The sequence below is a fragment of the Mastomys coucha genome, unplaced genomic scaffold (genome assembly GCF_008632895.1).
Source record: "Mastomys coucha isolate ucsf_1 unplaced genomic scaffold, UCSF_Mcou_1 pScaffold21, whole genome shotgun sequence".
In the NCBI taxonomy this organism is placed as follows: domain Eukaryota; kingdom Metazoa; phylum Chordata; class Mammalia; order Rodentia; family Muridae; genus Mastomys; species Mastomys coucha.
Genome location: NW_022196904.1, coordinates 139,921,675 through 139,931,889, shown reverse-complemented (window position 1 = coordinate 139,931,889; position 10,215 = coordinate 139,921,675). Strand labels below are relative to the sequence as shown.

At 48.3% G+C, this 10,215-nt stretch overlaps 1 protein-coding gene across 5 annotated transcripts in view; it reads right to left on the bottom strand.

The window, feature by feature from the left end:
- Nucleotides 1-1,478: 1,478 nt before the first annotated feature.
- The window catches only part of Chrm1 (cholinergic receptor muscarinic 1), a 17,960-nt gene continuing 9,223 nt past the window's right edge, over nt 1,479-10,215 (bottom strand). For all 5 annotated transcript variants that reach the window (XM_031389565.1, XM_031389566.1, XM_031389570.1 and 2 more), the window contains one exon: nt 1,479-3,971. In XM_031389565.1, the coding sequence (XP_031245425.1) occupies nt 2,522-3,901 (1,380 nt within the window). In that variant the 5' untranslated portion in view covers nt 3,902-3,971 and the 3' untranslated portion in view covers nt 1,479-2,521. The remainder of the gene's footprint in view (nt 3,972-10,215) is intronic.

The window sequence follows — 10,215 nt, the reverse complement described above, 5'->3', positions numbered from 1 at the left end:
ACCAAAAAACATTTTATTATGTGTTCTGCCTGCACGTAGACCTGCAGGCCAGAAGAGGGCATCAGATCTCATTACAGATGGTTGAGAGCCACCATGTGGTTGCTGGGAATTGAACTCAGGACCTTGGGAGGGGCAGCCAGTGCTCTTAACCTCTGAACCAACTCTCCAGCTCTGCAGGGATGTGGGTTTTTTTGGTCCCACCCAGGACTCAGCCTTCTAGGATATTTTTTTTACCCCTCTCAAACTTTAACCTGTACCAGAACAGAATCACCTTGAGGCTGCTGGTTACATCTTTGGAATTCTCCTTTTAGTAGATCTGTGGTGATCCCAGAAATTTACCTATATAAGCTCCCGGGTGCAGGCAACTGTTAGGTTGGCAGGCCTTGTTGGCTCCCAGGAATCTTGGCTAACCACTGGATTATCCAGCCTAGAAGAAAATGCTTATCTGCATATCCTGGAGCACAACAGATAATCGAAGAATATGGTTTGTGGTGGAGGTCCTGGACCACACTCTATCCATTAAGCCTCGAGAGGGGCTGGACACTAATTGAGGCCAACTGTGTGGGCAGTCAGCCATGTTCCTCCCTATGCCCGTCCTCTAGTAAAAGCACCTGACACCAAGGTTCTGGAGGGTGCTTGTGGCTGGCAGTATATCATGTAGGTTGTCATATATCATTGCTGAAGAATTAAGTATTCTGTGACTTCCTAGGAGAGCATCGGCATTTTGTGCCTGGTTACTCTGGGACTCTGCGATGTGCTTTCTTCTGTTGTTTTCTTCTGAACTCTTCCACTGTGACAGTGACAGACTCTAGTGACTTTACAGAGCTCTGGATGTTTCCCCAGCAAATCCCTGACATCTGGGTTAGCCTTGGGACCATCAGCTACTATTACACGTTGATGACCACTGTTTAGGACTGTGGGGTTAATCTCTTCAGGTTTCTTTTCATTAGGCTTTGGGAATTTCCTTTACCAAAACAATGCTTTAGGTTGCACCCTGAGGGTTGCCCTGAGGGAATGCTTTGGCCTGAGAATCCTAGGTCTGTCACCCCTACAGTCTAGAGGTCAGGAGGTTGTGGACTTGCATGGAAGCCTGGGTGTTGTTTAATGATATTGATCCTAAATAATCCTCCTGGGTCTCTGGGTCTTAGTTTCCCCAGCTAAAAATAGGAGTTTGGAAGAGTTCTGTTCTTCCTGGGTATAAGGCCCTAGAGTTGCTATGTACAGAATACATAGGGGTGTTTCACCTAGTCACCTCATTTTCAGAGGTCAGATCTGCCTGGTTTAGCACCACTCACCTGAGCCATGGACCCACAGGCTGTGCTGGGGCCCCGCAGGCTTGAGTGGCTCTAGCCATTCAATGCTGTCCTTCCTGGATCCACCTTAAACACAGCAGCTCACATTTTGCATTGTAGTTCTTGTGCCTTCCATGTCGGTGCAGTCCTGGCCTTGGGGCCAAAACAGGGAGGACTTCCTTGTAATGCTCACTAGTTAGGTGGCTTTTATTCACAGACTCAGCATATGCTGAGGATGGAAGAAAAGAACAGGGGCCAGGCAGGGCCTGGAGATTAGGGTGGCAGGGTGGCCATGCACGGATTGGATTGGGGAGTTTACAGAAGAGAATCTGCTGGCTGGGCCAGACCCATGTGGGGCCAGGCTGGAGGCAGGCAGCATGCAGGAGGTCTGGCTAGATCTGCCCAGAGCAGATCCACCCAGGTAATGGCTGTGAGCCAGGAGGGAGGGACCGAGGTCACTTTGGGGCAGGGAGAGAGGAGAATGGGTGTGGGACTGGATAGCAGGCACCTTATCCCCACCTCCACCCCCACTCCCGGAAAATGGCTTAGAGGGCCGGTTAGGACACCTGACATCTGGTCCCGATGCTGCTTTGGGACTTGGTGTATTTAACCAAGCTGGTCTCCTCTGGTGTCATTGTCCTGCTCCCGCTCGGACATTTGCCTTGGAGGTGACCCTCACAGGGCTGACCTGGGGACATTTGTAGGGAGGTTGGACAATCCTGGAGAGTGTGCCTAGGGCCTACCTGGATGAGTTCTGCCTGTGCAGGGAGGGGATTTCCAGCCAGGGGTCACCACCTCACTCCTGTTCCAAACTTTTCTCTCTGTGTGATCTCCCATACGTAGACGCAGCAGGGTGCTATGACCAGGCAGTCCAGGCCCCCTGCTGGGCCAAGGGAGACTGCACCTTTAAACCATTGGCCCGCCCTGCTGGCTCCTGACTTCCTGCCTAAACGCAAACAGTCCAAAGCCCGGATCCTGCTGGGCCCATTCCCACACAGCAGGGATCAGAAAAACCAGTTCCCCGGGTTTCATTCCCTGTCTGGGAATAGCAAAGTTTGGAAAGCTGGCAAAGTCTCTCTGGGCTGTCCAGGAAGGTGACCCAGGGGCCTGGGAAGCCAGGGGAGTCCTGAGCAGGGCTCTGGGGCTGAAGATGCAGCCCATTTTCTGGGACACTTTCCACCGGCCTCTCCCTGGAGCTGAGGGTGGAAGGATGCAGGAGAAGGGGGCCATTAGCATTGGCGGGAGGGGGTGCGGTGCACAGAGCCAGGGCGCTTGGGGATCTTGCGCCAGCGCCGCTTGTCCCAGCGGCAGAGCAACAGCAGGCGGAAAGTGTCCCGGAAGGCTTTGTTGCAGAGTGCGTAGCACATGGGGTTGACAGTGCTGTTGACATAGCACAGCCAGTAGCCCAGCTCCCATAGGGTTTCGGGAACACAGTCCTTGCAGAAGGTAGACACCAGCACCATGATGTTATATGGTGTCCAGGTGAGGATGAAGGCCAGCAGAATGGCACTCAGGGTCCGAGCTGCCTTCTTCTCCTTGACCAGTGAGAAGGTCTTTCTCTTGGCCAGTTCCTTCCCTCGGGGTTTCTGGCTCTTGCCGCCTCGGTCTCGGCCTTTCTTGGTGGGCCTCTTGACTGTATTTGGGGAGCTTTTGGGGGGCTGCTTGGTGGGGGCCTGTGCCTCAGGATCTACCATAGGCATCTTGATCACCACTTCTGAGCCAGGCTCCTCACCTTCAGAGGACGTGAGGGACTCCATGGAGCCTTCGTCCTCTTCCTCTTCTTCCTTCCAGCTGTAGGCCTGCAGAAGTCTGGGTGCCCGGCAACAGCGACAGCAGCGGCCTGGAGGCGACTCGGGTGAGCCCTCAGGCCCTGGCTGTGACCTCTCTGAGCTGCTGCTGCTGCCACCACCTTTGCCTGGTGTCTCGGAGCCCTGTAAGGCTGCTAGCTCCCGGGCTCGGTTTTCTGTCTCCCGGTAGATGCGCCAGTACAGCGTACACATGACCGTGACAGGGAGGTAGAAGGCAGCCATGGCTGTGCCAAAAGTGATGATGGGTTGGGAGAGGAACTGGATGTAGCACTGCCCAGCCAGCACTGTCCGCTCCCCAACTAGATATTGCCAGAAGAGGATGGCTGGGGCCCAGAGAACGAAGGAAACTAACCATGCTAGGCCAATCATCAGAGCTGCCCTACGGGGAGTGCGCTTGGCTCGGTAGCTCAGGGGTCGGGTCACTGAGAAGTAACGGTCAAAGCTGATGAGCAGCAGATTCATGACAGAGGCGTTGCTGGCCACATAGTCCAGGGCCAGCCAGAGGTCACAGGCCAGTGTGCCCAGAGCCCAGTGGCCCATGAGCAGGTATGTGGTATAGAGGTTCATGGAGAAGGTGCCAATGATGAGGTCAGCACAGGCCAGGCTCAGCAGGAAGTAGTTGTTGACTGTCTTGAGCTCTGTGTTGACCTTGAAGGAGATGAGCACCAGCAGGTTGCCTGTCACTGTAGCCAGAGACAGGAGGCCTGTGGTGATCCCGATGAACGCCACTTGCCAGGGACCCTTTCCTGGTGCCAAGACGGTGATGTTGGGACTGACAGCAGGGGGCACTGAGGTGTTCATTGCAGCCAGGTGGAATGAAGGGACAGCCCCTTCCTCCAGTCACAGGTTTTTCTCAGAGAGAGGGCATCACCTGAAAAGAGAGGACACGAGCTTTGGCTGGGCCACTCGGCACCTCTGTCAATTCTGAGTGGAAGATGCAGCCCCAGACCTTTTAGAGTGCCAGGCTGGACAGCATCACCTCCAGGCACTGGCGCCTATTCACATTGGCTAACAATGTGCTTTCCAGCCACAAGGGGATTTGCCAGCAGCATGGGGCAGTCTTGAAAGCTAGGGACCTAAGTTGTCATTCCAGCTTTCCCATTCAGACTCTGAGCCTCAGTTTTCTCATTGGAAAATTGCTACTAATTCCTATCTTCAAAAATTTTCCACCAGGCAGTGATGGCACATGCATTTAATTCCAGCACTTGGGAGGCAGAAGCAGGTGGATTTCTGAGTTCAAGGCCAGCCTGGTCTACAAAGTGACTTCCAGGACAGCCAGGGCTATACAGAGAAACCCTGTCTCAAAACAAAAACAAGAACGAAAACAAACAAGCAAAAAAGCAAACAAATTTTTTTCCATTTATTTTTTTACTTTACGTATGTGAGTATTTTGTATACATGTACGTCTGTGCACCATGTATAAGCAGTGTTTGAGGATATCAGATCCCCTGGAACTGGGTTACAGACATTGTGACTGCCTTGTGGATGCTGGGAATTGAACCTGGTTCTCTGGAAGAGCAGCCAGTGAGCTCTTTTAACTGTCTCCAGCCCCTGATTCTGGTTTTCCTTAAATTTCATGTGGCAGGAATTGGGAGAATTAGTTTGTATACAGACCTGAGAAATTTTCCAAGTATTTTGCCCAGCCTTATTAATGTCTTCATTTAAGAAGGACTTGCTACATGCCAGACACAGTGCTAAGCACCTAATCAAGTTATCTAATTGAACTGTCCCGCTCATCCTTAGCAGGAAGGCACTTGCCATCCCTTTCTTGCTGGAGGCAATGGTGATTGAGCAGCTTCTACCTCTGCCACAGGGACAAGATGCGGACTGGGATTAGAGGCCACTTCCTCCACTTGCTGTGTGTGGGCTGCCCCGGTGTGAGTCTTTCACCAAAGAAAGGGTGATGGAAAGAAGGAGAAAGCTCCAGAGAAAAGAAGAGGGTCGGGAGTTGTGGTCCTCAACTGGAATCCTTGCACTTGAGAGGTGGAGGCAGAAGGATCAGGAGTTTAAAGTCATCCTCTGCTACACAGTGAATTTGAGGATAGCCTGGTCTACAGTTGAGGGCAGTGATGAGACAGGGAATAGGACACAGGGGAATGTGTGTATGTGTGTTTATGCCTGCACATTTTCCCATGGATTGTATGTGAAGCAGGCAACAGGGACAGGACGGTGAACTCAGCTCCCAGTCAGGTGAGGGTCTGGCCCCAGATGGGGTGCGAGTGGCCCTCCTCCCTCTCTCTGGTCTGTTCCTAGGTCCCAGCTAAGAGCAGGGCAGCATGGGAGATAGGAAGGTCCTCCAGACTTTTCTGGAATCTGGAGTCTGCCCCAGGCACTCCAAATGAAAATGAAAGTCCAGGAGGCAGGGGAGACCTCCAGCCAAAGCCAAAGCAGACTGAAGACTGAAGGTCCCACTCAGCTAGAGCCCGGCTGCTGTGTGATTTGGTGGGTCCCTTATTGGACCCCCACCTGCCTACTAAAGACATGTAGGCTCTTCCCAGCCCCAAGCTGTGGCCTGTGGGATTGAACTGTTGGGAAGATTCTTCCAAGTCTTGGTGTTGCTTGGGGACTTGGTCTGTGACACAGAGAACAATGTTCTGTGCCCGTGATCATTGTATTTAATACCACAGTTAGGCTGCCTGCATTTAACACTACACTTGATAATAGCTAAAAGGCTGTAGGGAAGGTGGTGACAAACAAGAGGGTATTGGTATTGTCTTATTTGTGTTTTTCAAGACAGGGTTTGTCTGTATAGCCCTGGCTGTTCTGGAACTTGTCTTGTAGACCAGGCTGGCCTTGAACTCACAGAGATCCACCTGGGTCTGCCTCCCAAGTGCTGGGATTAAATGTAGGTGTCACTACACCAGGTTTTTTTTTTTTTTTTTTTTTTTTTGAGACAGGGTTTCACGTATCCTAGACTGGCCTCAAAATTTCTATGTAATCAAGGATTACTTTGAATTCCCGATCTTCTTCCTCCTTGCCTCCCTGTCCCAAGTGCTGAGATTGCAGGTAAAGCCTGTCTGGATTTGAATCCACACTTCAACATTTATGTAACGTAAAACAACAACAACAACAACAACAACAACAACAACAACAACAAACCACCCATAGGATCTGGAGAGATGGCTCAGCAGTTAAGAGTGCTTACTGCTCTTCCAGAGTTCAGTTCCCTGTACCTACATGGCAACTCACAAAGTGTTACATGCATATATGTGTAGGAAAATATCTATATTTATGAAATAAAAATAAATAAATCCTAAAAAATTAAATAATTCACTACAATACAATTCCCACAGGGAAGACCCAGGAAGACTGAAAAGCCAGAGAATCAGGACGTCTGCTGTGAGATGCTGTCTTACAGGGATGTCTGAAGCTATGTCCTAACATCTCATCAACATGACTGACTAAACACGAGCTGAATAAGGAGTACAGAACAGACGTACTAAAGTGGGAGCAGAAAGCCCACAAGGTTTCAAAACTGCACAAAGAACTCTAGGCAACTAAGGAACACTGAGAGTGGGAGAGATGCTCTTCCCCAGGGAAGAGCATACTAAACGGTTATCCAGTATCAATGGTCAGCCCTGAAAACGCACACACAACTAACCTTATACAGACTGTGCAAGCACACACACACACACACACACACACATACACACACACACACACACGCACACACACACATACACACACACATACACACACAAACATACACACACAAACATACACACACATATACACATACACACACACATACACACACACATACACACACATACACACACAAACATACACACACACACATACACAGACATACACACACACATACACACATACACATACACACGCACACACACACACACACACACACGCGCACACACACACGCACACACATGTAACAAGTAAGGAAAAGAGACTGTGAACTTGCGAGAGAGCAAGGTAAGGTATATGGGAGATCTGGAGGGAGGAAAAGGAGAATGCTGTAATTATCTCAAAAATGAAAGATACTTAAAAATACATCATTAATTAATTAATTGATTGATTGATTTGTGACAGGCTCCTGTGACAGGGTCTCATGTAGCATAGGCTTACTTCCTTGTGCAGCAAAGGTGGGGAATGACTGCGAACTTCTGATTCTACTTCTACCTCCCAGGTGATAGGATGAAAGGCTTGCACCACCATATCTTATTTTATTGACTACTAATTTACTATTATTATTTTCTTTCAAGCGATGTGATGTCTATAACCACAGGTTCCTCAACTGAGATGTCGGGAGTAGCTGGGACCTTTAAGCTAATGCCTCAAGGAATTGTTGAGAGGATTAAATGAGCTTTTGAAAACCATGTGCTTAAGAATGGCCCTTGCAGAGGCAGGCGGATTTCTGAGTTCGAGGCTAGCCTGGTCTACAGAGTGAGTTCCAGGACAGCCAGGGCTACACAGAAAAACCCTGTCTCAAAAAAACAAAACAAAACAAACAAAACAAAACAAAACAAAAAGAATGGCCCTTGATGTGAGCACTGGCTCCCCATAAATTCAGTCTGTGTAGGGATGGGGCTTCCTTCCTGCTTAGAAGTGGCCATTTTTATTAAAAATCTCCCTTAGAGAGGGTGGGAGAAATACTCCCATCCAGGGGTGAACCCCCTAATTGCTTACCCAATACCAAGGGGTCAGCCCTGAAATCATATACATACAAGTAATACTAAATGGACTGAGCAGTTTGTATTTATATATTGAGGCATACATACATATATATGTGACAATAACCACTACAAAGATGTCATGGTTTCAGAGGGAGCAAATTCTGGGGGTAGGGAAAATGATGTAATTGTATTTTAATTAAAAAAAAAAATCTCTCCAAAGGTTGGGTGTGGTGGTACACACCTGTAATTTCAGCACTTAGGAGGCAGAGGCAGTCAGATCTCTAGGAGTTCAAGGTTGGCCTGGTCTACAGAGTGAGTTCTAGGACAACCAGAACTACAATGAGAAACCTTGTCTTGAAAAGAAAGAAAGAAGCTGGGCGGTAGTGGCGCATGCCTTTAATCCCAGCACTTGGGAGGCAGAGGCAGGTGGATTTCTGAGTTCTAGGCCAGCCTGGTCTACAGAGTGAGTTCCAGGACAGCCAGGACTATACAGAGAAACCCTGTCTTGAAAAAAAAAAAAAAAAAAAAAAGAAAAGAAAAGAAAGAACAAAAGTAAGAAATCAAATCAAATCAAATCAATCAATACTAAGGGCCCTGAGTTTCATCCCTAGCACAGGGCCCCATATCTCCGATGGTACAATAGTGGTGACTGATGATAACGGTGCCTATTGCTGTTGGACAGCTTACTCTAGTCACTATTCAAGCATTTCTATCTGTTCATGCATTATCTTATTTAATCTCTCTCTCTGTGTGTGTGTGGTCTAAGGAATTAAAGATGGGGCATTCACATGCTTACCAAGCATTCTACCATCGACCCTCAGACACAACTAATCGCTCTGCTCCAAGGAAAATCTTAAAGATCTGATCCCCCATCTTCAGAGTGCTGGGATGAGAGGCACAGGGTACCATGCCAATTTTACATGATGCGAGCTCTGAAACCTCACGCTAGGAAAGCACTATAGATTGAGCTACTTCTCCAACCCTACACTGAATCTCAGCAGGAAAGCGGCGCAGGCACAAGCTTACAGATCAGGGAACCGAAAGAGAGAGACCCAAGCAAGACAGCCAGAGAACCCGCAGAAGACTACATAGGAATGTACACTTGGGACTGGACCCCATTCTTTCCAGTGAAACTTTGTTTATAAAAATCTACAACTAGCCAGGCAGTGGTGGCACACACCTTTAATCCCAGCACTTGGGAGGCAGAGGCCAGCCTGGTCTACAGAGTGAGTTCCAAGACAGCCAGGGCTACACAGAGACACCCTGTCTCAAAAAACCAAAAACCAAAACCCAAAAAACCCAAAAAACAAAAAAACAAAAAAACCAAACCAACAACAAACAAACAAACAAACAAAAAGAATCTACAGCTAAACATTAAAAACCAAACAAACAAAAAACGCACAAAACCCCAAACAAACACAACAAAAGGACTGAACATCATTGGAAACTAATTCACCAATTTGAATTTTAAAAGCATTGCATTAAAACACAATTCAGCACCCACATCCACCCCCAAGAGCACTGTGCTTTAAATCCAGGACTTTGCAGCTAGGCAAACACTTTGCCACTCCTGAGCCCCAGCTCCTGAGACAGTCTTGATAATGTGTATCCAGGCCGGGTTTTGACTCACTGTGAAACCTAGGTTGGCCTTGAACTCACGATTGAGGCTCCTTCCTTAGCCTCCTGGATGCTGGGATTAGAGGCATGAGATACCATATCTTGTAAAATATGATTTATCTTTATTGCCCAGTTTTGTCACACTCCTTCTAAACTAAAGTCAAGCACTGGGCTAGAGGCTGGGATCAGGCCTTCCCTGGTAAAGCTGCTGGTGGCCACTATGCTGAGAATTTGCCCTGCATAGCTAATGTCTTGGGTTTCTGAATTCGGGGTTGTTAATGTCCATTGCCCAAAGGGAATAACTGAGGCCCAGCAACATTGGATAGAAGGCATCACTAAGGTCTCCTTGTTCTTAAACTGTGTACAGTCCCCTATGTGTCAGCTCCATGTGCTTTGGGGCAGCAGAGCTGAGTAAAGACCTGTAAAGGAACTAAAGTAGAATCTCTGGCTGATTGGAGAGGCTGTACGCTCCCAGCTGCAGAGGCCTCCACAAAATTCTAAGATATCCCCAAACTTGATAGTAGATAAACTTATATTTTATATAACATGAAAAATATCAATGCAAATACAATCTACTACGAACAAAATGTCTACGGCAAGGTCCAGCCCTACACCTGTGCAATCCCATTTATTTAGCCCCCACACCCCAAACCTGACCCTGGTTCCCAAATAAATAGTTCTTTATTTACAAAAAGAGCAAGCTTGGTGTAGTGTTGATTGATTGATTGATGATTGATTGATTGAGACAAAGTCTTACTATGTAGCCCAGGCAGGCTGGCCTCAGGCTCAGAATTCCTTGCTTTAGTCTTCCAATGCCAGCATCATAGCCATGTGCCAGCAAGTCTGGTTTGTTATTTGACTTTT